The following is a 27,797-nucleotide window of genomic DNA, read 5'->3' on the forward strand; positions in this document are numbered from 1 at the left end:
TGGTCAAAGAGATATTTTAAAAACCTCAATAGAAATTTCAAACAGTTAATATAGTTTACAATGCCTAGAATACCAAGTATCTTGACTTTAAGAAAAATTGATTCAGGCTAAAAACACTAATCTCCTAGTAACAGGTGTATTGATTGGTTTGAAGAAGTCTTTGATGAACAAAAATGGAATTTTAGTAATAAATGTTTGGTGGTCAAAATCTTTTAAAAAATGCACCATTGGCGGGTTCGAGCCCTGGTCTGGGAGGATCCCACATGCTGCGGAGCAGCTAGGCCCGTGAGCCACAACTACTGAGCCTGCGCGTCTGGAGCCTGTGCTCCGCAACAAGAGAGGCCACGACAGTGAGAGGCCCGTGCACCGCGATGAAGAGTGGCCCCCGCTTGCCACAACTAGAGAAAGCCCTCGCACAGAAATGAAGACCCAACACAGCAAAAATACATTAATTAATTAATAAACTCTTACCCCCAACATCTAAAAAAAAAAAAAAAAAAAAGAGATTAAAAGAACAGGATTTGGTTTTCAGCTTTTCCTTAGCTCCTCTCTCATAAAAAAAAAAAAAAATGCACCATTGGGGTAGTAAAACAGGGTATCTCGAGCCCACAGGATCAAGTCCAAATTCTGCAGTATACAGAACCTTTTTACTCCAACCCCTGCTTCTCTCCCAGCTACTTCTCACCACATGTTCATGATGGTTAAGGTCAGCCTCATAACCATCTAGAAAATTCCTGCTTATCTTTCACCAACTCAAATGTCTCCTCCTCTTTGTAACCTTTCTTAATCCCTTCTCAGGCTGAGCTATCTCTTATCTATGTTCTCAGATGAACTCTGAGCATGATTTTAAGTATAATGTATTACAGCATTTATTCTATGTTTTCCTGGCTAGGCTGTAAATGTTTACTGAATTAAAGAAATATATCATTCAAATTCCTAAATCAATATGCAAAACATTTCTCACAGAGCAAATGTTCAACTAACATTGGTCAAACTAATTAATTACTGATTGAATGAAAAGTTTTATTAGGATTATGGTTATAGCTAAAAGTTGCCTAAATGACTTAATCTGTGTAAAACTGAAGATTTTCTAGATATAACAACTATATCTAAAACGCCCAGGAACACAAGCCTATATATGCTGTTTTTTACACACAAGTTTATTGCTACCCTGGCAAATTCTACATTCTCTCTACATAGAATTTGCTCGTGTAGAATGATCACCTGTTAAGTTTCGCCACATCTAACAGGTTCCAAGAAGGATGGTCAGGCCACAAAATCTCACCAATATTTTGACCCAACAAACTCTGACTCCTCCCAAACTGTTCTCTGCTTAGAAGTGAAAAAATAAAATAAAACCAAATGAAGATGCCTGAATTGAGTGCTCAGTCCTTATGGGGCTCACAGACCCCCATGAGCAGGAAAAAAAAAAGAGTTTTTCTAGATTTCTGACAATATGAATATTCTTCAAAGATCCCATTGCTGTTTCCTGCAGTTGATCAACACCATTGCAGGTTAATCACTAGAAACTTGACAACTGACTAACCTAGCAGAAACATGAAATACAGTCTAAATAGGAATCACTTTTAAATGAATTTACTGAACTTTATATTGCCCCAACAGATTTTCATTTCTTGATAGCCCACTAAGAAAAGATACAGACTTTTAAAACTTAATAAAAAGCGTTGAGTGCTACTTTAGTAATCTGTTGATATACTATCCTTAACGTGTATTTATTAAGATTTTTGATTTCAACTTCAGTAAAATATCACTCAACATTTAACATTAAAAAATAATGCATTGATATTTCTAATTTTAAAATTAACAACGTAACTAATTATAACTATTTGTACAAAGTATAGCAAAGTATAGCAAAATATTAGTGTCTCAAGATTACTACATACCAATCTAAGACTGAGTCCAAAACAGTGTTTTTAAATTTTCCTTTCAAAACCCAAACTTCATTTCTCTGTTACCAAACATGACTTCAGTTAGCGATTTACAAATATTTACACAGGGAAAAAATACAAAAGCCATCAACAAAGACTGTTTTTGATTATTCTGGGATTCTAATCCATTTAGATTCTTCTAAGAATCATCTTGAGCATGCAGTTTAGAAATGCTTGTTTGAACGACTTAATCTTACATTGTTCATAAACATAAACACACAACATATAGTATGAAAGAACACATGAAAAATTGTTGCTTTTACTGGTATTAGAGGGTAGTTTTAATACAAGCTAAATACAAACACAATTGTTAGATTCAGTCACTTATCCTGCAAAACAATATGCCAAGATCAACCTTGAAGCATTTATAAAAATGAAAATGTATAAAATATCTTCCTCAATTAACTCTAAGGACTCTGTATACAAATGCAAGAGTTTGAACTTATCAATAATACATCAAATGTTGAGCAACTAATTGAGCAGTAAAAAAAACAATTTCTGATCTTAAATAGCTCCAGGTAAAAGCATGTAATTTCCCACATCTACTATCTTTGTATTCTGCACAGAGTTCCAAGACAAAGATTGCTTCTGGATTTATGCATTACCAGAGAAGATGACCTGTTTGGTTGGCTTATCACAGGCCGTTTAGTCTTCTTTCCTGATAGATCCTTTGCTCCTTTGGGAGGAGGCACAGGAACTGGTTTCCATGGAATTGGGTTATAAAAGGCTGGCTCTGGATAAGAATTTCCACTGTAAAAACCTAAAATTATGAAAAAAATCAGAACAAAACAAGAAGAAAACTTTTTGAGATCAAAGAAACTACATATTTTAAAGTTCATAGAAAAATGTTAAAAGGGCAAAAATATCATTGATAAACCAATTTGACTCATTTAAAACTTGAACTCTCAAATATTTTCAAACACAGTATTGAAGTAAAAATTAAAATATAAATCTAAGCATTCAAAGAACATTAATGTTCAAATCTATATATATAGAAACTCATAAAAGTTCTCCTAAGAAATTAATTTTAGAACCCTTAAATTGAACAAAATCTTCATTTTAACTCAGTCGGGGAAACCTCTGATTGTGTACATGTTTCCCCTAGTCGGACACTAAAGTTTGCAGAAAAAATGTATGTTGCATATGTAGCTAAAGTGAATCAAGATTCTTGTTTAGAACCACTTAAATTCTAAATCACTGTCACTTAATCAGATTTCATAATATCACTGTAATTTTGATAATTAAGAGCAGTAGAGCATTTGCAAAGATATTTATTAGAATAAAACTTATTTAAATGCAAAAAAAAATAATCCATTATTTCACCAATTAACTTCTAGTCAATATGTATATTCCACCTAAGTTTTAACTTTACTATCCAATCATTTGGTTAAAACCACTGCTTATTACTCTTATTTCAAACAAGAGAACAAAAAAACAGAGCAGGCCCTGCTCGGTAGCTGTAATGGATGACCTCTGTGACATGCAGGAGAGGCCTAAATCCTGACAGCAGGAATGTGTCATTCAGACATTGGCAACCCACTTTGACTGCATAGATATGTCAACACACACTTCACCACGATGGTCAAAACAAAGTCTGGAATATGTCCTATTGTGTGAACAAAACAGAATGGGAGTATTTTTAATAATAAATCACTTAAACAAGTGAAGGCAGCTGTCAGCAAGGCATGAGCTTCCAACATGAAGTACAAAGAAAAACATGCATTGCCATTTATAATCAGACCAAGCCTAAAGGCCAACCAGGTCTGTGTCTGGTTCATGTGCTGTCTAGTATTCCACCCTGCAAAAAGAATGTGCCAAAGACACTGGAAGCTTTGCCTCAGAGAGGGTTAGAAAAGGGGAAGAAAATGACCCCTTCAATATATCCTGATTAAGGCTTTAAAATCCAAGGAATGTAAGAAAATTTTACTTGTTTCTTAACCTTAGAAATCATTACTTTGCAGTTTTACCACTATTGCCTTTAAAATGTATCTGGTTTTAGAGAATGACAACAAATTTGTAGTATCTCCACAGGAATACAGTATGTTATAATCTTCCAGAAAATAGTAATTTGAAAGAAAAAAGATTTTTACACATTTCTATTTCTGTCAAAAGGAAACATAATATATAGTATTCACTCCTGCAAGCCATATTTATGTAACCCACATAACATAAAAACCAACCTGTGAGTTTTCCATTGGCATAACCATAGCTCTTTGCAGCTGGACGAGGTTTATTTTTTGCATTTTCCAACCATTCCTTAAACTTTTTTTCTGCTATTTCCTTTTTTTCCTGTAATTCAGCCTGCCGTTGTTTTTCTTTTTCCTTAAAATGACAAGACCAAAGAATCTCCTGGGATATTCTGTAACTAAAAATTCTATTCAAATTCTACTGACTCTTTTCCCCAGTAGCTCCCCATCCCAATGGCTTTCTGATCAGAAATACTGAATCATAATTCTATAGAGAGCAAAATTTAACATGATCAGGGATGTGATATGAAGGTGGCTGCCTCTAAACAATGACATTAAACCTAAGAAGAAAAAAGCAATTTGCTGTTTTAAAATAGAATAGTAATTTATAATAATGTAATAAAACTTTCCATAAAAGTGCACTGAATAATATTTAAAAGCATAAACAATAAAAAGTTTGAACCTGACTGCAGAAATATCAATAGGCTTATTAATACTTCTCAACCTAAGAAAACCACAAATGCATATTCATTTCTGAAGCTTAATTATAGTATAATAAGTAGGGGTAGCTACATGTATTTATATTATGATAAGATAGTGCCAATTTTCTATTAGAAACTCTTTATACAATATAGCTGGCACATGTAAACACAAAAGTCATGTATTCTAACTGATCACTTTAGTGAAAATACCTTTTCTTTCTTCTTCTTCTCACATTCTTCAGCATTTTTTTTCTTTAACCATTCTTCATATTTTTCTTTTGCTTTTTCTTGTAAATGTTCTTTCTCCAGCTCCTTTGCTGCTTTTTCCTCCTTTTCTTTATTAATTTTTTGTTCCCTTTCTTTTCTTTTCTTAAATAAAAATGAAGGAATTTTAATTGGAATATCTGTAATCATCCTCATACAAGGGAGAAGTGTTATATGCAGCAATTCTCTAAACTTCAGTTATTTCTTAAAATAGGTGGTAAAATAGTGGTTGACACAGTGTGGCTTATGAAAATATATAACATACCTGCACTTACCTGATCAATTTTAGTCTACCAGCTTGAGTATACGTTTCATGATGGCCATAACAAAGGTCTTGCTTGACAAAGTACACTCAGAGCCTGGAACAGTGTTAAGTAAATAGTAGGTGTTCTATAAAGATTTGCTGAGTAAATTAGTGGACAGAAATTATGACCTATTAGACTGTCCTGAATCTTAGTGTTTTTTGATGGATGTTTACCCCCACTCTAAAATAGGAGCCACATGTGTACACATTCCCCAGACAATTTGCCAGTACAAATACTTGGATAAATTTTCACCATCAAAGAGTTACAGAGCACAAATTTTGGCCCATTAAGTACTGCTATAAGGGCACATACAGACAAATCTCTGGCTATGTAATTCTTATAAACCTTACACAGACCAAGGATTGGCAAACTATGGCCTGCAGGCCAAATATGGTCCATCAACCACCTGTATTTGTAAACAAAGTTTTACTGAAATGTGGCCACACATTTATTTACATATTTATTGCCTATGCTGCTTTTGCACCACAACAGCGAAGTTAAATAGTTGCAACAGAGATTGCATGGTCCACAAAGCCTAAAATTTTATCTAGCCCCTTGAAGAAAAAACTTGACACAGACTATAAGTCAATGTTTCTTCCTTTTCTCACTCAAAAGATAATCTACCAACACAGCTAAATTCTAAATAACCAATGACATGGCTAGCTCTCTTTATCAAAGGTTTAGAAAATAATCTGCAAACATGAAGTATATGCAATACAAATGCCACATACATCACCCTTCATCGAGCAAAGAAATATGAGCCAAGAAATTCTTCCCTTAAAAGCATCTTGTAGAATACTTTAATACAAGCAATTCAAATAAGACCCAAGTAACGAACATCAGTTACGTACAACATATGTCCAGTGCTGTGCAGGAAAGGTGGGTCTTAAAAATCAAAGCACGGGAATTCCCTGGTGGTCCAATGGTTAGGACTTTGTGCTTTAACTGCTGAGGGCACAGGTTCAATCCCTCCTCAGGGAACTAAGATCCCACAAGCCTCAAGGAGAGGCCAAAGAATAAAAAAATTAAAGCCCCTGTCATTCCCCAAGTTGCTATATTTCCTTATTGTTGGTCTGCCAATAGATGCAAAAGGAAATCCTTTCTTGCTGAGAACTCAATATCCATTGAAATAATGCTGGAATTTAACTATTGGGTTAAATTCCACAAAGAAGTTAAGTAATCTGCCCAAGGTCGCACAGATGGTAAATGACAGATCACTACATATCTCTTATATACATATGAGAGAACGCTGAAAACAATTTTTTGCCAATAAATTCAATTTAAATAAGATGTCAAAATTCCTTAAAAATACGTCACTTTCCAAAACCGATTCAAGAAGAAATAGAGTAACTGAATGAGCCTCTACTTGTAAAAACAATTCAGAATTTAAAACTTTCCCACAAAGAAAACTCTAGCCTCCAGTTGCTTCACTGGTAGAGTCTATCACACGTCTAAGGAAGCAACAGTACCAATTACTACACAAATTGTTTTAAAAAACAGAAAAAGGGAACACTTCCAAGCTCATTTTAGGAGCCCACTATTTCTCTAAAGTCCAAACCAAATATGAAAATTACAAGATAATATTAGGAATAAGTCAAGATAACTGTTCTCATCAGAAACATGAAATACATAGGGATACATTTTAAAAAGACGTATAATGCCCCTGTACATTGAAAACAAAAAAAAAGAAGAAAAAAACAGATAAATATGGCTTAAATAAATAGAAAAAAAATCATGTTTACAGATTTATAATTTGATATTATTAAGACAGCAATTTTCTCCTGAATGATCTATATATTTAATGCAATCCCAATAGTATCAGGCACTATTCAAGCAAGCATGATTAGGGAAATTGATAAGCTAATTCTAAACGGAAAGGGTGCAGAGCAGCTAAAACAATTCTGAAATAGAAGAAAAACGATGGAAGACTTACACTATTTGATTAGAAGCATTTTAAATTCAAGAATTACTATATAAAGCTATAGTAAGCAGATAGTGTAGTACTGGCATAGGATATGGATCAATTGAACAGAATACAGTCCAGAAATAGACCCAGACATATTTGGTCAATAGATTTGAAATAAAAATGTCAGGGTAACTGAGTAGGGAAAATATTATCTTTCAACACAGTGTTGGAACAACTGTATATCCATATTCCAAAAAAATGAACCTTGACCCTTATCACATGCCAACATTAAAATTAACTCAGAATGCTGAGGTAAAAGCTGAAGTTATAAAACTTCTAGAAGAAAACAATGGAGAATATTTTGTAACCGTGGCATAGGCAAACGTTTCTTTAATAGAACACAAACCCCACAGACTATAAAAGAAAAAACAGAAATATGGGACTTAACCAAAATTTAAAATTTCTGCTCTTTAAACATATAAAAAAAATTAAAAGGAGGAAATATTTATAATACATGTTACAGGACTTAAAGGAATATAAGAATTCTTACAACTTACTATTAAGACACACAAAATGGGAAAAACTTAAACACTAAACAAACAAAAAACGAGATGCAGAAATGGTCAATAGTGCTATGGATTGAATTCTGTCCCACCAAAATTCATATATTGAAGCCCTAATCCTCAATGTAACTTTTTTTCTTTTTAAATTGGAGTATAGGTGGTTTACAATGTTGTGTTTAGTTTCAGGTGTACAGCAAAGTGATTCAGTTATACAGACACATTCATTACTTTTCAGATTCTTTTCTCATATAGGTTATCACAGAACATTGAATAGAGAGTTCCCTGTGCTATACAGTAGGTCCTTGTTGTATACAGTAGTGTGCGTATGTTAATCACGAGGCTCCTGATTTATCACCCCACCCCCCCATGTTTCACCTTTGGTAACCATAACTTTGTTTTCAATATGTGTAAGTCTGTTTCTGCTTTGTAAATAAGTTCATTTGTATCATTTTTTAAAAACTTGATACCACATATGAATGACATCATATGATATTTCTCTTTCTCTGACTTACTTCCCTAAGTATGATAATCTTTTGGTCCATCCATGTTGCTGCAAATGGCATTTTGTTCTTTTTTTATGGCTGAGTAATATTCCATTGTAAGTATGTACCAACTCTTCTTTATTCTGCTGTCAATGGACACTAGATTGCTTCCATGTCTTGTCTACTGTAAACAGTGCTGCAATGAACACTGGGGTACACCTATCTTTCTGAATTATGGTTTCCTCCAAATATATGCCTAGGAGTGGGATTGCTGAATAATATGGTAGTTCTAGTTTTAGTTTTTCAAGGAACCTCTATAATGTTCTCCATACTGGTTTTACCAATTTACATTCCCACCAACAATGTAGGAGAGTTCCTTTTTATCCACACCCTCTCCAGCATTTATGCTTTGTAGACGTTTTGATGATGGCCATTCTGACCAGTGTTAGGTGATACCTCATTGTAGTTTTGATTTGCCTTTCTATGGTAATTGGTTTTGTTGAGCATCTTTCCATGTGCTTTTTGGCCATCTGTATGTCTTTTTGGGAGAAATGTTTACTTAGATCTGCCTACGTTTTCAAAAAATTTTATTTTATTTACTTTTTTATACAGTAGGTTCTTATTAGTCATCAATTTTATACACATCAGCATATACATTGCAATCCCAATCGTCCAATTCATCATACCACCATACCCACACTCCCGCAGCTTTACACCCTTGGTGTCCATAAGTTTATTCTCTACATCTGTGTTTCAACTTCTGCCCTGCAAACCAGTTCATCTATACCATTTTTCTAGGTTCCACATACATGCGTTAATATACGATATTTGTTTCTGTCTTTCTGACTTACTTCACTCTGTATGACAGTCTCTAGATCCATCCATGTCTCAACAAATGACCCAATTTCATTCCTTTTTATGGCTCAGTAATATTCCATTGTATTTATGTACCACATCTTCTTTATCCATTTGTCTGTTGATGGGCATTTAGGTTGCTTCCATGACCTGGCTATTGTAAATAGTGCTGTAAAGAACATTGGGGTGCATGTGTCTTTTTGAATTATGGTTTTCTCTGGGTATATGCCCAGTAGTGGGATTGCTGGATCATATGGTAATTCTATTTTTAGTTTTTTAAGGAACCTCCATAATGTTCTCTATAGTGGCTGTATCAATTTACATTCCCACCAACAGTGCAAGACAGTTTCCTTTTCTCCACACCCTCTCCAGCATTTCTTGTTTGTAGACACTTTGATGATGCCCATTCTAACCACTGTGAGGTGATACCTCATTGTAGTTTTGATTTGAATTTCTCTAATAATTAGTGATGTTGAGCAGCTTTTCATGTGCTTCTTGACCATCTGTATGCCTTCTTTGGAGAAATGTCTATCTAGGTCTGCCCATTTTTGGACTGGGTGGTTTGTTTCTTTAATATTGAGCTGCATGAGCTGTTTATATATTTTGGAGATTGATCCTTTGTCTGTTGATTTGTTTGCAAATATTTTCTCCCATTCTGAGGGTTGTCTTTTCTTCTTGTTTATGGTTTCCTTTGCTGTGCAAAAGCTTTGAGGTTTCATTAGGTCCCATTTGTTTATTTTTGTGTTTATTTCCATTACTCTAGGAGGTGGATCAAAAAAGATCTTGCTGTGATTTATGTCAGAGTGTTCTTCCTACATTTTCCTCTAAGTGTTATAGTGTCCAGTCTTACATTTAGGTCACTAATCCATTTTGAGTTTATTTTTGTGTTTGGTGTTAGGGAGTGTTCTAATTTCATTCTTTTACATGTAGCTGTCCAGTTTTCACAGCACCACTTATTGAAGAGACTGTCTTTTCTCCATTGTATATCCTTGCCTCCTTTGTCATAGATTGGTTGACCACAGGTGCATGGGTTTATCTCTGGGCTTTCTATCTTGTTCCATTGATCTATGTTTCTGTTTTTGTGCCAGTACCATATTGTCTTCATTACTGTACCTTTGTAGTATAGTCTGAAGTCAGGGAGCCTGATTCCTCCAGTTCCATTTTCTTCCCCTCAAGACTGCTTTGGCTATTCGGGGTCTTTTGTGTCTCCATACAAATTTTAAGATTTTTTGTTCTAGTTCCTTAAAAAATGCCATCGCTAATTTGATAGGGATTGCATTGCATCTGTAGATTGCTTTGGGTAGTATAGTCATTTTCACAATATTGATTCTTTCAATCCAAGAACATAGTATATCTCTCCATCTGTTGGTATCATCTTTAATTTCTTTCATCAGCGTCTTATACTTTTCTGCATACAGGTCTTCGGTCTCCCTAGGTAGGTTTATTCCTAGGTATTTTATTCTTTTTGTTGCAATGGTAAATGGGAGTGTTTCCTTACTTTCTCTTTCAGATTTTTCATCATTAGTGTATAGGAATGCAAGAGATTTCTATGCATTAACTTTGTATCCTGCAACTTTACCAAATTCATTGATTAGCTCTAGTAGTTTTCTGGTGGCATCTTTAGGATTCTCTATGTATAGTATCATGGCATCTGCAAACAGTGACAGTTTTACTTCTACACTTCCAATTTGTATTCTTTTTATTTCATTTTCTTCTCTGATTGCCGTGGCTAGGACTTCCAAAACTATGTTGAATAACAGTGGTGAGAGTGGACATCCTTGTCTTGTTCCTGATCTTAGAGGAAATTCTTTCAATTTTTCACCATTGAGAATGATGTTTGCTGTGGGTTTGTCGTATATGGCCTTTATTATGTTGAGGTAGGTTCCCTCTATGCCCACTTTCTGGAGAGTTTTTATCATAAATAGGTGTTGAATTTTGTCAAAAGCTTTTTCTGCATCTATTGAGATGATCATATGGTTTTTATTCTTCAATTTGTTAATATGCTGTATCACACTGATTGATATGTGTACATTGAAGAATCCCTGCATCCCTGGGATAAATCCCACTTGATCATGATGTATGATCCTTTTAATGTGTTGTTGGATTCTGTTTGCTAGTTTGTTGTTTAAGATTTTTGCATCTATATTCATCAGTGATATTGGTCTATAACTTTCTTTTTTGTAGTATCTTTATCTGGTTTTGGAATCAGGGTGATGATGGCCTCATAGAATGAGTTTGGGAGTGTTCCTTCCTCTGAAATTTTTTGGAAGAGTTTGAGAAGGATGGGGGCTAGCTCTTCTCTAAATGTTTCAAAGAATTCACCTGGGAAGCCATCTGGTCCTGGACTTTTGTTTGTTGGAAGATTTTTAATCACCGTTTCAATTTCAATACTTGTGATTGGTCTGTTCATATTTTCTATTACTTCCTGGTTCAGTCTTGGAAGGTTATACCTTTCTAAGAATTTGTCCATTTCTTCCAGATGTCTATTTTATTGGCATAGAGTTGCTTGTAGTAGTCTCTTAGGATGCTTTGTTTTTCTGCAGTGTCTGTTGTAACTTCTCCTTTTTCATTTCTAATTTTATTGATTTGAGTCCTCTCCCTCTTTTTCTTGACAAGTCTGGCTAATGGTTTATCAATTTTGTTTATCTTCTCAAAGAACCAGCTTTTATTTTTATTGATCTTTGCTATTGTTTTCTTTGTTTCTATTTCATTTATTTCTGCTCTGATCTTTATGATATCTTTCATTCTGCTCACTTTGCATCTTGTTTGTTCTTCTTTCTCTAGTTCCTTTAGGTGTAAGGTTGTATTGTTTGAGATTTTTCTTGTTCTTGAGGTAGGCTTGTAGAGCTGTAAACTTCCCTCTTAGAACTGCCTTTGCTGCATCCCTTAGGTTTTGGATCATCGTGTTTTCATTGTCATTTGTCTCTAGGTATTTTTTTATTTCTTGTTTCATTTCTTCAGTGATCTCTTGGTTATTTAGTAACGTATTGTTTAGCCTCCATGTGTTTGTGTTTTTTACGTGTTTTCCCCCTGTGATTCATTTCTAATCTCATAGTCTTGTGGTCAGAAAAGATGCTTGATATGGTTTCAATTTTCTTAAATTTACTGAGGCTTGATTTGTGACCCAAGATGTGATCTATCCTGGAGAATGTTCCATGCGTACTTGAGAAGAAAGTGTAATCTGCTGTTTTTGGATGGAATGTCCTATAAATATCAACTAAATCTATCTGGTCTACTGTGTCATTTAAAGCTTCTGTTTCCTTATTTATTTTCATTCTGGATGATCTGTCCATTGGTGTAAGTTAGGTGTTAAAGTCCCCCACTATTATTGTGTTACTGTCGATTTCCTTTTTTATAGCAGTTAGCAGTTGCCTTATGTATTGAGGTGCTCCTATGTTTTGTGCATATATATTTATAACTGTTATATCTTCTTCTTGGGTTGATCCCTTGATCATTACGTAGTGTCCTTTGTTGTCTCTTGTAAGATTCTTTATTTTAAAGTATATTTTATCTGATATGAGTACTGCTATTCCAGCTTTCTTTTGATTTCCATTTGCATGGAATATCTTTTTCCAACCCCTCACTTTCAGTCTATATGTGTCCCTAGGTCTGAAGTGGGTCTCTTTTAGACAGCTTATATATGGGTCTTGGTTTTGTATCCATTTGGCAAGCCTGTGTCTTTTGCTTGGAGCACTTAATCCATTCACGATTAAGGTAATTATTGATAGGTATGTTCCATGAACATTTTCTTATATTGTTTTGGGTTTGTTTTTGTAGGTCCTTTTCTTCTGTTTCCCACTTAGAGAATTTCCTTTAGCATTTGTTGTAGAACTGGTTTGGTGGTGCTGAATTCTCTTAGCTTTTGCTTGTCTGTAAAGCTTTTGATTTCTCCATTGAATCTGAATGAGATCCTTGCCAGGTAGAGTAATCTTAGTTGTAGGTTCTTCCCTTTCATCACTTTAAGTATATCATGCTACTCCCTTCTGGCTTGTAGAGTTTCTCCTGAGAAATCAGCTGTTAACCTCATGGGAGTTCCCTTGTATGTTATTTGTCATTTTTCCCTTGCTGCTTTCAATAATTTTTCTTTGTCTTTAATTTTGGCCAATTTGATTACTATGTGTCTTGGTGTGTTTCTCCTTGGGTTTATCCTGTATGGGACTCACTGTGCTTCCTGGACTTGGGTGGCTATTTCCTTTCCCATGTTAGGGAAGTTTTCGAATATAATCTCCTCAAATATTTTCTCTGGTCCTTTCTCACTTCTTCTGGGACCCCTATTATGCGAATGTTGCTGCGTTTAATGTTGTCCCAGAGGTCTCTTAGGCTGTCTTCATTTCTTTTCATTCTTTTTTCTTTATTCTGTTCCACAGCAGTTAATTCCACCATTTTGTCTTCTAGGTCACTTATCCGTTCTTCTGCCTCAGTTATTCTGCTATTGATTCCTTCTAGTGTAGTTTTCATTTCCGTTATTGTATTGTTCATCTCTGTTTGTTTGTTCTGTAATTCTTTTAGGTCTTTGTTAAACATTTCTTGCATCTTCTTGATCTTTGCCTCCATTCTTTTTCTGAGGTCCTGGATCATCTTCACTATTATTATTCTGAATTCTTTTTCTGGAAGGTTGCCTATCTTCACTTCATTTAGTTGTTTTTCTGAGGTTTTATCTTGTTCCTTCATCTGGTACATAGCCCTCTGCCTTTTCATCTTGACTTTGTTTCTGTGAATGTGGTTTTTGTTCCACAGGCTGCAGGATTGTAGTTCTTCTTGCTTCTCAACTTAATCTCTTTAAGGCTAAATGCACATATGCCAACATTAGCAGCCTGAATCTTACAATACCTGCTAGTGTTGAAGGGTCTCCTGCAGAGGCATGGTGTGGCTGTGGCTCACTGTGGGGACAAGGACACTGGAAGCAGAAGTTCTGGCAAGTACTCCTTGGTGTGAGCCCTCCCAGAGTCTGCCTTCTACCTACTTTTTGATTGGGTTGTTTATTTGATATAGAGCTGCATGAGTTATTTGTATATTTTGGAGATTAATCCCGTTTCAGTTGCTTCGTTTGCAAATATTTTCGCCCATTCTGTGGGTTGTCTTTTTATTTTGTTTACACTTTCCTTTGCTGTGTAGAAGCTTTTAAGTTTCATTAGGTCATATTTGCTTATATTTGTTTTTATTTTCATTAGTCTAGGAGGTGTATCAAAAAATATCTTGCTGCGATTTACATCAAGGAGTATTGTGCCTATGCTTTCCTCTAAGAGTTTTATAGTGTGTAGCATTCCATCTAGGTCTTTGATCCATTTTGAGTTTATTTTTATGTATAGTGTTTATGAAATGTCTAATTTCATTCTTTTACATGTAGCTATCCAGTTTTCTCAGCACCACTTTTTGAAGAGACTGTCTTTTCTCCTTTGTATATTCTTGCCTGTTTTGTCATAGATTAATTGACCATAGGTAGGTGGGTTTATTTCTGGGTTTTCTCTCTCCTGTTCCATTGATCTGTATTTCTGTTTTTGTGCAAGTACCATACTGTTTTGATTACTGTAGCTTTACAGTATAGTCTGAAGTCAGGTAACCTGATTCCTCCAGCTCCGTTTTTCTTTCTGTGAATTGCTTTCACTATTCAGAGTCTTTTGTGCTTCCATATAAATTTTAAAAATCTTTGTTCTACTTCTGTGAAAAATGTCATTGGTAATTTGACAGGGACTCCACTGAGTCTGTAGTTGCCTTGGGTAGCATAGTCATTTTGACAATATTGATTCTTCCAATCCAAAACAATACCTTTCCACGTCATCTTTGTGTCACCTTTGATTTCCTTCATCACGTCTTATAGTTTTCAGAATACAGGTCTTTTGTCTCCTCAGATAGGTTTATTCCTATGTATTTTATTCTTTTTGATGTGATGGTAAATGGGATTGTTTCCTTGATTTCTCTTTTTGATCTTTAGTTGTTAGTGTATAGGAATGCAAGATTTTGGTGTATTAATTTTGCATCCTGTACATTTACTGAATTCACTGATGAGCTCTAGTAGTTGTCTGGTAGCATCTTTTCTATGTATAATATCATGTTGCTGCAAACAGTGACAGTTTTACTTCTTTTTCAATTTGCATTACTCTTATTTCTTTTTCTTCTGATTGCTGTGGCTAGGACTTCCAAAACTATGCTGAATAAAAGTGGTGACAGTGGACATCCTTGTCTTGTTCCTATCTCAGAGAGAATGCTTTCAGCTCTTTACTGTTGAGAATGTTAGCTGTGGACTTGTCATATAAGGCCTTTACTATGTAGAGGTAAGTTCCCTTTATGCCTACTTCTGGAGAATTTTTATCATAAATGGGTGTTGAATTTTGTCAAAAGTTTTTTCTGCATCTATTGAGATGATCATATGGTTTTTAGTCTTCAGTTTGTTAACATGGTGTATAACACTGATTGATTTGTGGATATTGTAGAATCCTTGCATCCCTGGGATAAATCCCACTTGATCATGGTGTATTATGGATTCAGGTTGCTAGTATTTCGTTGAGGATTTTTCCGTCTAGGTTCATCAGTGATACTGGCCGGTAATTTTCTCTTTTTGTGGTATCTTTGTCTGGTTTTGGTATCAGGGTCATGGTGGCCACATAGAAAGTTTGGGAGTGTTCCTTCCTCTGCAATTTTTGGAATAGTTTCAGAAGGATAGGTGTTAACTCTTTTCTATGTGTTTGATAGAATTCGCCTGTGAAGCTATCTGGTCCTGCATTTTTGTTAGTTGGAAACTTTTTAATCAGTTTCAATTTCACTACTTGTGATAGGTCTATTCATATCTTCTGTTTCTTCCTGGTTCAGTCTTGGAAGCTTGTACCTTTCTAAGAATTAGTCTATTTTTCCAGGTTGTCCATTTTATTGGCATATAGTTTTTTGTAGTAGTCTCTTATGGTCCTTTGTATTTCTGTGGTGTCAGTTTTAACTTCTCATTTTCATTTCTAATTTTATTGATTTGAGTCCTCATTTTTCTTGATGAATCTGGCTAACGGTTTATCAATTTTGTTTATCTTCTCAAAGAATCAGCTTTTACTTTCATTGATCTTTACTACTGTTTTCTTCATCTCTATTTCATTTATTTCTGCTCTGATCTTTATGATTTCTTTCCTTCTACTAACTTTGGGTTTTGTTTGTTCTTCTTTCTCTAGTTCCTTTACATGTAAGGTTAGGTTGTTTTTTTGAGATTTTCTTGTTTCCTGAGTTAAGACTGTATTGCTATGAACTTCCCTTGTAGAACTGCTTTTGCTGCACCCCATAGGTTTTGGATCATCGTGTTTTCATTGTCATTTGTCTCTAGGTATTTTTAAATTTCCTCTTTGATTTCTTCAGTGATCCATGGTTGTTTTGTAACATATTATTTAGCCTCCATGTGTTTGTTATGGTTTTTATTTCCTGTAATTGATTTCTAATCTCATAGTGTTGTGGTAAGAAAATATTCTTGATATGATTTCAATTTTCTTAAATTTACTGAGGGTTGATTTGTGGCCCAAGATGTGATCTATCCTGGAGAATGTTCCATATGCACTTGAGAACAATCAAAGGAATGTTGTAATAAATACCAATTAAGTCCACAGGGTCTAGTATGTCATTCAAGACCTGTGTTTCCTTGTTGATTTTCTGTCTGGATGATCTGTCTGTCCAGTGATGGGACTGGGGTGTTAAAGTCCCGCACTATTATTGTGTTAGTGTCAATTTCTTTTTTTATGGCTGTTAGCATTTGCCTTGTGTATTGAGGTGCTCCTATGTTGGGTGCACATATATTTGTAATTGCTATATCTTCGTGGATTGATCCCCATGATTGTTATGTAGTGTCCTTCTTTGTCTCTTGTAACAGTCTTTATTTTAAAGTCTATTTTGTGTGATGTGAGTTTTGCTACTCCAGCTTTCTTTTGATTTCCATTTGCATGGGATACCTTTTTCTGTCCCCTCACATTCCCTCTGTATGTGTCCCTAGGGCTAAAGCGGGTCTCTTGTAGACAGCATATATATGGGTCTTGTTTTTGTATACATTCAGCCTGTCTGTGTCTTTTGGTTGGAGCATTTAATCTATTTACATTTAAGGTAACTATTGATATGTCTGTTCTTACTGCCATTTTGTTAACTAGGATTTGTTTTTGTAGGCCTTTTTTCTTCTCTTCCTCTTCTCTTGTGATTTTTTTTCCCCCTTTGCGATACACGGGCCTCTCACTACCGTGGCCTCTCCCACCACGGAGCACAGGCTCTGGACGTGCAGGCTCAGCGGCCATGACCCAAGGGCCCAGCCGCTCCCCGGCATGTGGGATCCTCCCGGACCAGGGCACGAACCCATGTACCCTGCATCGGCAGGTGGACTCCCAACCACTGCGCCACCAGGGAAGCCCTTCTCTTGTGATTTGATGTCTATCTTTTAGCGTTGTGATTGGGTTGCTTCTTCTTTTTCGTGTGTGTATCTACTGTAGAATTTTGGTTTGTGGTTCCCAAAAGGTTTTGACCTAGCAGTCTATATATGTACAAGACTGTTTTAACTTGCTGGTCTCTTAATTTCCAATGCATTATCAATATCCTGCATTTGTACTCTCTTCTCACGACTGCTGGTTTTACTATCATATTTGTGCGTGGATGATTTCCTACCTTTGCTTTATGTTTGTCTTAACTGGTGAGCTTTCCCATTCATAATTTTCTTGATTCTAGTTGTGGTCTCTTCTGCCTAGAGAAATTCCTTTAGCACTTGTTTCAAAGCTGGTTTGGTGGTGCTGAATTCTCTTAGGTTTTGTTTGTCCATAAAGCTTTTGATTTCTCCGTCAAATTTGAATGCGAGTCTGCTGGGTAGAGTACTCTTGGTAGTAGGTTTGTCCCTTTCGTCACTTTAAATATATCATCCACTCCCTTCTGGCCTGCAGATTTTCTGCTGAAAAATCAGCAGATACCTTATGGGGATTCCCTTGTATGTTATTTGTTTCTCTTCCCTGTTGTTTTTAATTGTTTGTATTTAATTTTCGTCAGTTTGATTAGTATGTGTCTCATCTTGTATGGGACTCTCTGCGCTTCCCGGACTTGAGTGTTTCCTTTCTAACGTTAAGGACGTTTTCAGCTATAATCTCATCAAATATTTTCTCAGGCTCTTTCTCTCTTCTCCTTCTGGGACCCCTACAGTGCTAATATTGGTGCATTTAATGTTGTCACAGAGGTCTCCAAGACTGTCCTCATTTCTTTTCATTCTTTTTTCTTCATTCTGTTCTGCAGCAGTGATTTCCAACATTCTGTCTTCCAGCTCACTTATTCATTCTTCTGCCTCAATTCTTGTGCTATTGCTTCCTTCTAGTGTATTTTTCATTCCAGTTATTGTACTGTTCATCTGTTTATTCTTTAGATCTTCTCTTTGTTAAACATCATTTGTATCTTCTCAATCTGTGCCTCCATTCTTTTCAGAAATTTTGGATCATCTTTACTATCATTACTCTAAATTCTTTTTCAGGTAGTTTGCCTATCTCCACTTGATTCAGTTGTTCTTGTGGGTTTTTATCTTGTTCCTTCGTCTGGAACGTATTTCTCTGCCATCTCATTTTGTCTAGCTTTCTGTGTTTGTGGTCTTCTTTCCACTGGCTGCAGGATCATAGCTCTTGCTTCTGGTGTCTGCCCTCTGGTAGGTGAGTTTGGTCCTGAGGCTTGTGCAGGCTTCCTGGTGGGACTGGTCCCTACCCACTGGTGTGTGGAGCTGGGTCTTGTCCCTCTGGTGGGCAGATCATGTCAAAGGGTGTGTTTAGAGGTGGCTGTAAGCTCAGTATGGCTTTAGGCAGCCTGTCTGCTGATGGGTGGGGCTGTGTTCCTATCTTGCTGGTTGTTTGGCCTAAGGCATTCACGCACTGGAGCCTCTAGGCTGCTGGGTAGGGCCAGGTCTTGATGCCAAAATGGCAACCTCTGGGAGAGCTCAAGCCAATCAATGTTCTCTGGGGCCTCTGCCACCAGTGTCCTTGCCTCCCCACCCCCATAGTGATCCAGAGCCAATCTCAACTTCCCCAGGAGACCCTCCAAGACTCATAGGTAGGTCCAGCCTAAGCTCCTATGGAATTACTTCTTTGTGCTGGGTCCCAGTGTACATGAAGCCTTGTGTGTGCCCTCCAAGAGTGGAGTCTCTGTTTCCCCCAGTCCTATGGAGCTCCTGCACTCAAGCCCCACTGGTCTTCAAAGCCAATTGCTCTGGGATTCCTCCTCTTGATGCCAGACCCTCAGCCTGGGGAGCCTGAAGTGGGGCTCAGGACTTTCACTCTTGTGGGAGAACCTCTGTGATATAATTATTTTCCAGTCTGTGGGTCGCCCACCTGGCGGGTATGGGATTTGATTATGTTGTGAAAGTGTCCTCCTACCATCTCTCATTGTGGCTTCTTCTTTGTCTTTGAATGTAAACTATCTTTTTTGGTACGTTCCAGTCTTCTTTGATAGTTGTTCAGCAGTTTGTTGTGATTATGGTATTTTCATGAGAGGAGGTGAGCTCAAGGCCTTCTACTCCACCATCTTTTCCAGAATCAAGGGGCTGCTTTTAGTTTGGATGCTTGCTGTCTCTTTCCTCAGCCTGGGCTGGCTGTTATCCCCTTGACATGGGGTGTGCAGGTGCAGCAGCCCTTGTGCACTCCCCGGACAGTGTGGGCAGCGCTTGGCAACTTCCTGTGGATCTCTTAGTGGTGGCCTGTGCCTGCCTATGGAGCCCATGATTGCAGTGGTGACTTGAGCCCACACCCAGAGCTTCTGTAGGCAGTGTCCTGTTGCCTGGGAGCACTTACAGGGGAAGAAGCTCTTATGGTGGTCCTGTCCCTCTTCTCATGTGCCCCTAATAGTGGCACCTTGCTTTTCTGGCAGGCGCCAGCTTCTTCTGAGTACACCCTCAGTTGCCACAAGCTAGCCTCTGCAGACTGTCTCTGAACAACCAACCCTGGTCCTTTCCCTGGGTCTGACCTCTGAGGCCTGAGCTTCAGCACCCAGTCCCCACCCGCACCAACAGAGGAGCATCTCAGGCTGGAGAACGCAAGGTGGTGGTGCCGACCTTCTGTGCAGGTTACTCTCCATTTTGCCTTCTGCAAACTGGTTGCTGTGCTCTCCTCCTAGGCTCCGAAGCTCCGCCTCCATCCAGGCTGATCCCCCACCAGTGAAGGGACTCCCAGGGTGCGGGAACCTTTTCTCCTTCACAGCCTCCTCCCTGCGGTGCAGGCCCATCCCCATTCCTTTCTATTTCCTTTTGTCCTACCCAGTTACTTGGAGGTTTTCTTGTCCTTTCAGAAGTTTGAGATCTTCTGCTGGTGTTCAGTAGATATTCTATGTGAATCGTTCCACTTGCAGATGTGTTTTGAATGTTTTTGTGGTAGTAGGTGAGCTCCCTGTCCTACTCCTCCACCATCTTGATCCCCCAGTCTGTAACTGTGTTTTGAGATAGGAATTTTAAAGAGGTAATCAAGTTCATAAAGGTGAGGGCCTAATCCAAAAGGACTGGTGTCCTTACAAGAGGAAGAGGAGACATCAGGGATGGGCATGTACACAGAAAAGGCCATGTGAGGGTATGGAGAGAAGGCAGTCATCTGCAATCCAAAGAGAGAGGCTGCAAGAGAAACCAAACCTTGCAGACACCATTTTGGACTGTCAGCCTACAGAACTGTAAGAAAATTTCTGTTGTTTAAGCCACTCAATCTGTGGTATTCAATATTTTGTCATGACAGCCCTAGCAGACAAAGAGAATAAGCTTATGAAAAGATGGTAAATACCATTAGATCTCAGGAAAATGGAAATTAAAACAACAATGATAAACTACTACACACTTAATAGAATGACAACGTTAAAAGGACTGAGAATCTGGCAAGGATGTGGTGCACTTGGAACTTTCAGACAATAGTGGTAGGAATGTAGAAGTGGCACAAGCACTTTATAAGAAATTGCCGAACTATTTTTTAAAGTTAAACACACACTTACCATACAACCCAGCAATTCAGTTCCTAGGCATTTACCCAAGAGCAATGAAAACAAGTATCCACAAAAAGACTTGTACGTAAGTGGTCACAGAATTTTATTCATAATATCCCAAAACTGGAAACAATCCAATTATCCATCAACTAGTGAATGGTTAGACAATTTGTGGTATTCCATAGAATAGAATATCACTCAGCAATAAAAAGGAACAATCTTAATACCTGAAATATCAGCAATTTTTAAAAACAGAAGAAGGCTGACACAAAGGAATATATATTGAATGATTCTACCTATAGGAAATACTAGAAAAGGCAAATCTAATCTACAGGAACAGAAAGCAGACTTATCCTTCCTTGGAGCTGGGGTTAGTTGGTGGGAAGCAGGGGCTGAATGCAAGGGAGCACAAGGGAACTATCTGGAGGAATAGGAAATGTTCTCTACCTTGACTGTAATGCCGGTTTCACAGGTACATAAGCTTGTCAAACCTCATCAAACTTAAAATAGGTGTGTTTTATTGTATGTAAATTATTGCTCAATGAAGTTGATTTTAAAACATCAGACAGACAGGCCCTCTGCAGCATTTAAACTACAGAAGAGAGGATAGAATGCCTTTAGTTAGCAAAAGGAGACCAGAGCAGACATTCAGAGAGAAGTACTGAGAGAGAGTAGCCAGCCACTAAGTGGCTTCAGATTTTCTGGCACTGCAGTGCTGCACCACACAGAGAATAATGATTTTTTTTTTTTTTTTTTAAGATGGTGCCCTGAGAGAACCTTTGTTTCTTCAAACTAAAGGAAACTAACAAACCAACTAACTACTCAAAGTTTCTGAATTTCTATTTCTATTTCCTTCAATAGTATCTGGCACATAATAAACGTGTTGAATGCATGAATGATGCACTGATGACAGTGTTATCAATCATACACTTTGCTGATTGGAATTAATTTTTTACATTAAAAAAGCAGTTCCATGGTTTAAAAAAACTTTAAAAATAAATTTATTTTTAATTCTCAAACAATGAAGGCAAATGCCCTTTTGCAAGATACGTGGTAACACACTGTAAAAAAACAAATCTAAAAAATGAATTAGCATGGCAACACAAATGTCAGAGTACCAGATGAGATAAGCCATTTATTTGAAAAGGATTTAACAATTTATAGCACAATATAAGAAATTAGCTTTGCTAATGGATACATAAATTCTTTTTGTCTGATTTTTTGATAGAACACAGTGAAAATGACTTAGAGAAAATAATGCCACAGATATATCTAAAATGTGAATGAAGCTGGAAGCAGCAGAGGACCACACACCATGAAATGTAAACAGAGGAGAAAAAAGCTAGATGCCAGACAGGAAGAGAAGAACCAGAAGAGCAGTCTTTACAAATAGAGGTAAGTATAACCAAGACTGAAATAAGAAATCTGATAGTTCTTAAGGCAAAAAAAAAAAAAAAACAAGAGTGATCAATTATTCCTTAGTATGCACAGGAATTCTGCAGAATAAGTAAATTTCTCAAGGTTCATTTTTAAACTCTTCTCAACCTTATGGAATCTTGCTTTCGATAATTAGTGATTTATGTCAGGGCAAGCCACTTCCCTTCAAAAGAAAGAAACAATTTTTCTCAAATAATTGGATTAGATCTACTGCCACTAATTAAAACAGAGAATATATCATCTCTACATTCTTAGACAAACAGCAACTATGTTTGATTAGCATGGTAAAATGAGCTTAATGGAGTCAGAAGATAAGAGAAGCTTTTAGAGGAGAGAGCATACTATTCAATACATGCAAAACTTTTATTTTCTAGCTATATATTTCAAAAAAGTATCACTCAAAGCTTGGTTGTAGTTACACAGGCTTATTTTGATTTTGGCATTTATTCACAAAGAACTCTTTCTTGTATTATGGGATGTAGCAAACTTAAAAAAAATAATTTACTTCTGAAGTAAAGAACAAATATATTTATGGTTATAACATACACATGCCTAGCCAATTTCCTTCTTATAATACTTGGATGAAGAAAGCTATGTCATCTTCAATTTACTGGAATTATTTACTAGGTACTATTATTAATACCACTAGGCACTGCATTCAATAATAGTTAGGACCCAAAAGTTAGAAATAATTTAAAATTTTTGTCTTACAACTTAAATCGAACATTTGAATTCATAAAATTGGATATTAATAATAAAAGCAGTACCATTCTAAATGTGTAAAAAAATCACAACAGACAACAGACAAGATATTTTTTTACATTTCAAAATTGAGATCTAATACAAGACTGTATTAAAACTGAAAGGAAAATGATACGTTTATTCATTCACTCATTTATTCCAAAAACAAATGCTTACTATATTACAAAGCATTATGTTAGTTAGATCTTGTAATGGATAAAAATATAAAAAATAACTTAAAAAAACAAAAAAAACAAAAAGCTCCTATCCTTAAGAGTCTTAAAATTACAAGGGGGGCTTCCCTGGTGGTGCAGTGGTTGAGAATCCACCTGCCAATGCAGGGGACATGGGTTTGAGCCCTGGTCCGGGAAGATCCCACATGCCACGGAGCAACTAAGCCCGTGCGCCACAACTACTGAGCATGCGCTCTAGATTCCGTGAGCCGCAACTACTGACGCCCGCACGCCTAGAGCCTGTGCTCCACAACAAGAGAAGCCACTGCAATGAGAAGCCTGTGTACCACAACAAAGAGTAGCCCCTGTGAGCCACAACTAAAGAAAAGCCTGCATGCAGCAACGAAGACCCAACACAGCCAAAAATAAATAAAAATAAATAAATTTATTAAAAAAAGAAAAAAATACAACTAGCAACAAAGTATATCATATACTGCATTGTATTTTGTATAAAGTGATATAAATTAAACAAGGACTCAGAGAAGAAAAGAATTTCCAGCATGTGATCAGCAAATGATTCATGTAGGAAATACTTTGAGTTGGATAATAAAAGGAAAGGTAGGGTGAAAAATATGATGAGATCCCATACTGAAGAGATACCATATTAAAAAAAAAGGAAATGAGACACAGAAGTGTTCTCAAAACTTCTCATGAACATATATTCCTAGGGGCGGGGGAACACAGTCCAAAGCCCAAGATTTCTTTGAAATCTACTGTGTATTTTAAAAATAATATAAAATTTATGTTCTACTCTATTAAATATCTGTGCTTGCTTTAACATAAAACTAACATTTTTCCTTTCAAAATTTTCCAGCAACACTAATACTCCAAGAAGATGGGCCATGCTTATCCTGAGTGTGCTCCCCAAAGATGCCAGTCAGAAGCTGACAGTATGGAATGAAGGGCAGCACAGTTGGAAGGAGATGTGGCTTGGAGAGCAGAGAGTAGAAGGTATTTAACCAGCCAGGCTAGAACAGTTCAAATGTTATTCAGAGGACAGTGGGGAATCATGAGAGATATATTTTGAACTGAGGGATGACACTTGACTTTTTGGCAAGATTAGTCTGGCAAGGACACAGAGGATGAAGTCATATTTTGGGGCATTTTTAAGCATCAGGTACTGATCTAACTGCTGGATAACTGAACAAGAGGCAGAAATCCCTGCCCTTATGGGGCTTACATTTCAGTATGGGGAAATAAACAATAAGAATGATGGTTCTATGAGAGGAGAATGGATAAAAATGGGTTGTTTTATATTTGCAGGTCCAGAGGTCCCTACCAACCTAACAGATGAAAATCCAAGGCTCTGGGAAGTCAGGTCTGGAGATACAAACTTCATGACTACCTGCAGTCAGATACAAGTGGAAGCCACATGAGGGAGAAGGGAGAGAAGCAGAGAGCAAAGGGCAAAAGATTTGATAAATGTCCCTGAGGGGAGAAAAAAAAAAAAAATCAGGTTAGAGAAGAAAGAATCTAAGAGAAAATGAGAAAACATAGGTAATGACAAGGAGTAACAGGAAGAAGGCTTTGCAAAGGAGCCATCAGTATGTGTGCACACTTTTTTCTCCTTACCTGTTCATTCTTTTTCTGAACCCATTCCTTGTGCTTTTCTTCAGCAATTATCTTCCTCTTTTCACGTTTTTCCACTTCTTTCTTTTTCTCTAGCTGTTCATTTAATTCCTGTGGATTTTATTCAAGCAAAAGGCAACATTTTATAGAAGTACTCAACCTCACATTTTTTTTTAATGTCTGAGGTTAACCAAATTAAACAAGAATATAGTTTCCTTTATAGAAAATATACCATTAGTGACAATAACTTAAGCAACTAGTCTATGATGAAAGGAAGGCATTGGTAAAAAGTGTAAGTCATTTTCTAGAAATGCAAATAATTGCTTGGCAGCAAAACACTAGTTTCTTAGACTAAACTTCAGCTAAATTACCCTCATTGAAATCAACTTTCCCACACATAAATTTTGGCATCACTGTACACTACTGGCAGAAGCTCAAGAAAATTGCAACTTTTTTACAGTTATAAAAAGCTTCTAGATTCTTGATGAAGATAAAGGGTAGGAATTAAATAATCCCTAAGTTAAACTTTTAATTCAGAGTTACACCAAGGAAGAAATGTAGGGAAAAAAAGGATCCAGATTTTTCTTTGCTGATTTTATAGCTGCTGGAGTGTAAAACAAAACCACATTCATATCCTAGATTATTTAACTGCCTTGCTGTCACTCGAATCTACACGTTTGGGCATTTCCTCAAGGAGAAAGAATGTGGAAAGTATGGCCAAATAAAACTACAAGCTGAATGCCACCACTCTGTCACTCATCAGTTAAATTACTGCATTAGTTGAGAATGCTGTTCAAACTAGACTCCTAGGACTCTACTACCATAATTACTGGTTATTCTTCTCTCTCCTTAGATACCAGAAATTGGATACTTTTATATGTCTTCCACTGGACCTCATCCCCATGCCTCCCTTTCCCAAGGACCTACCTACCTCAGCATGGGTGGCAGTGAGAAAGACAATTTTTCAACTCTCAGACAATTCCAGTGTGTTAAATGAAATGAAGATAAAACTTGACACCAAGAACATATCTTGTATACTTGAGAACAACTGGTCTAAGGATACCTGTCTTCCGTGATCTCTCATCCTAGAATTCTGCTGCATCGGAAATAGCTTCCCTCACTCATTCAGAGTCTTCCAACTTTTAAACACTATACTCCCCCCATCCCCCCAAAGTAAAATATCCATTTTGGTTTTAAAAGGACTCTTCATTACCTCTGCAGCTGCTATCCCTTGATTATTCACTTAATACTTTTTTTTTTTTTTAAATGGAGCACTTACTATAAAGATAGCAAGAACTGAGATGCAGGGATGAAATTCCAGAAGTCTCTGATGTAATCTAATTCCGTATACACAAAATAATGAAGTGCTGCATTGTGAGATACTGTGTAGAATAAGAGCTCAGAAAAGGGAAGGGAAGATGAGAGGAGAAAGAGTATGGTTCAGGGTAGTAAAAAAAACGAGCACCATGAGAGGAACCGTGAGGAGATGGCTTGACTAGAACGGGGAGGGGAGGTGACTAGAAAGTCAGACTGTGGTACTAACTAGATGGAAAAAGGTCTTTTGAGACAGGCAGAGTAAATTAAACACTATGAAGCAGGAATACATGGCAAAAGGGATGATTTAAAACTCTTAATGATAAAGGTTGAAAACTGCATTTGAAGGGATCAGAACTATCATGAGGGAGACTGACTAGGAGGTTGCCACAGTACGAGTTGGAAGGGGACAAAAGTCTGGACTAGTGTCACGAAACAAGGGGGAATATGTGCATGTGCATGATAGACTAGATATAGATTTGACAACCACATTTTCCAAAATAGTCCTAAATTTGATTGTCAAGTTTAAATATACAACTAAAGATAGGACTGGTTACATTTATGTACCCTTTAAAATTCTTCCTGTAATTAAACTCAAAAGTCAGAAAAAACATCAGATATTGTATTCCTATTTTATGGATCACAAATTTTAGTTAATGCTGACATAAGAGTTAAAGATGGAGGAAGGGTCAAAAGTACCTAGAAAATGCTACCACTGACCCAAACAGTGCTTTAATCTCAGGATGTCTGTTCAAGTGATTTGCAACCTCAGAATATACATCACATTCTGAGAAACAACCCTCCCTTCCAAGGCTGGCTCCCCGTAGAATTTCCCACCTTAAATGCCTCCATCTTTTTGTCACCAAGGCCAGCCTCTTCCAGACACAGCTGGAGTCTTCTCTCACAAGGCCCCTATGTCATCTTCTGGTACACCACTGAATTTCAACAGAATTATATATCTTCCCACAGCGTAAACACTTGATTATAGAAAACCAAAATCCAAAGAGGATCCTAAACATGCATTTTTAATTTCAATAGCTTTTGCTGACTTTCAAAGAAAGTTTCACCACTAAAGGTAACAATTAGAAAAACTCAATATCTGAGTTCCACCAACTCTATATCCTGCCCTATTCCTTCATTAAGGGCTGATGAATGACTCAAAGGCCAAAGCATGATGGTGGGAAAAAAAAAAAAAAGCACCTGAATTATTCACAAATTAGATAATTTTTATAATTTAGAATAGACGATACTAAAATGTGAAAGCAAATATTAAAAATTAAAATTAGCCAAAGGCCATAGAGAATTTAAGGTAGTCTGCTAAAGAATTTTTTTAATAATAAAAATTTAAGTAAAATTTACATGCCCTACAAAACCAATATGGTAGCTTTTCACAATACTAATGTTCAATATTTACCACATTTTATCACCTCAACATAGTTACAAATGTAAAAAAAAATTGTAAGCCTAATTTTGATGAGTTAAAATAATTTTTAACTCAATCTTACAGGGATATCTGAAACAAATCTAAATGTTGCTGGAATCAAATTTATGATGGGGGATGATCTTTTTAATGACCCAATTAC

At 36.6% G+C, this 27,797-nt stretch overlaps 1 protein-coding gene across 1 annotated transcript in view; it reads right to left on the bottom strand.

The window, feature by feature from the left end:
• Positions 1-527: 527 nt before the first annotated feature.
• Positions 528-27,797, bottom strand: part of CCDC34 (coiled-coil domain containing 34) — a 46,581-nt gene continuing 19,311 nt past the window's right edge. Inside the window, exons 3-6 of the mRNA XM_024764692.1 lie at positions 24,904-25,011; positions 4,828-4,986; positions 4,130-4,271; positions 528-2,709 (exon numbers count right to left, since the gene is read on the bottom strand). Coding sequence (XP_024620460.1) covers positions 2,495-2,709; positions 4,130-4,271; positions 4,828-4,986; positions 24,904-25,011 — 624 coding nt within the window. The 3' untranslated portion in view covers positions 528-2,494. The remainder of the gene's footprint in view (positions 2,710-4,129; positions 4,272-4,827; positions 4,987-24,903; positions 25,012-27,797) is intronic.

Source organism: Neophocaena asiaeorientalis, unplaced genomic scaffold (assembly GCF_003031525.2).
Source record: "Neophocaena asiaeorientalis asiaeorientalis breed wild unplaced genomic scaffold, Neophocaena_asiaeorientalis_V1.1 scaffold230, whole genome shotgun sequence".
NCBI lineage: Eukaryota > Metazoa > Chordata > Mammalia > Artiodactyla > Phocoenidae > Neophocaena > Neophocaena asiaeorientalis.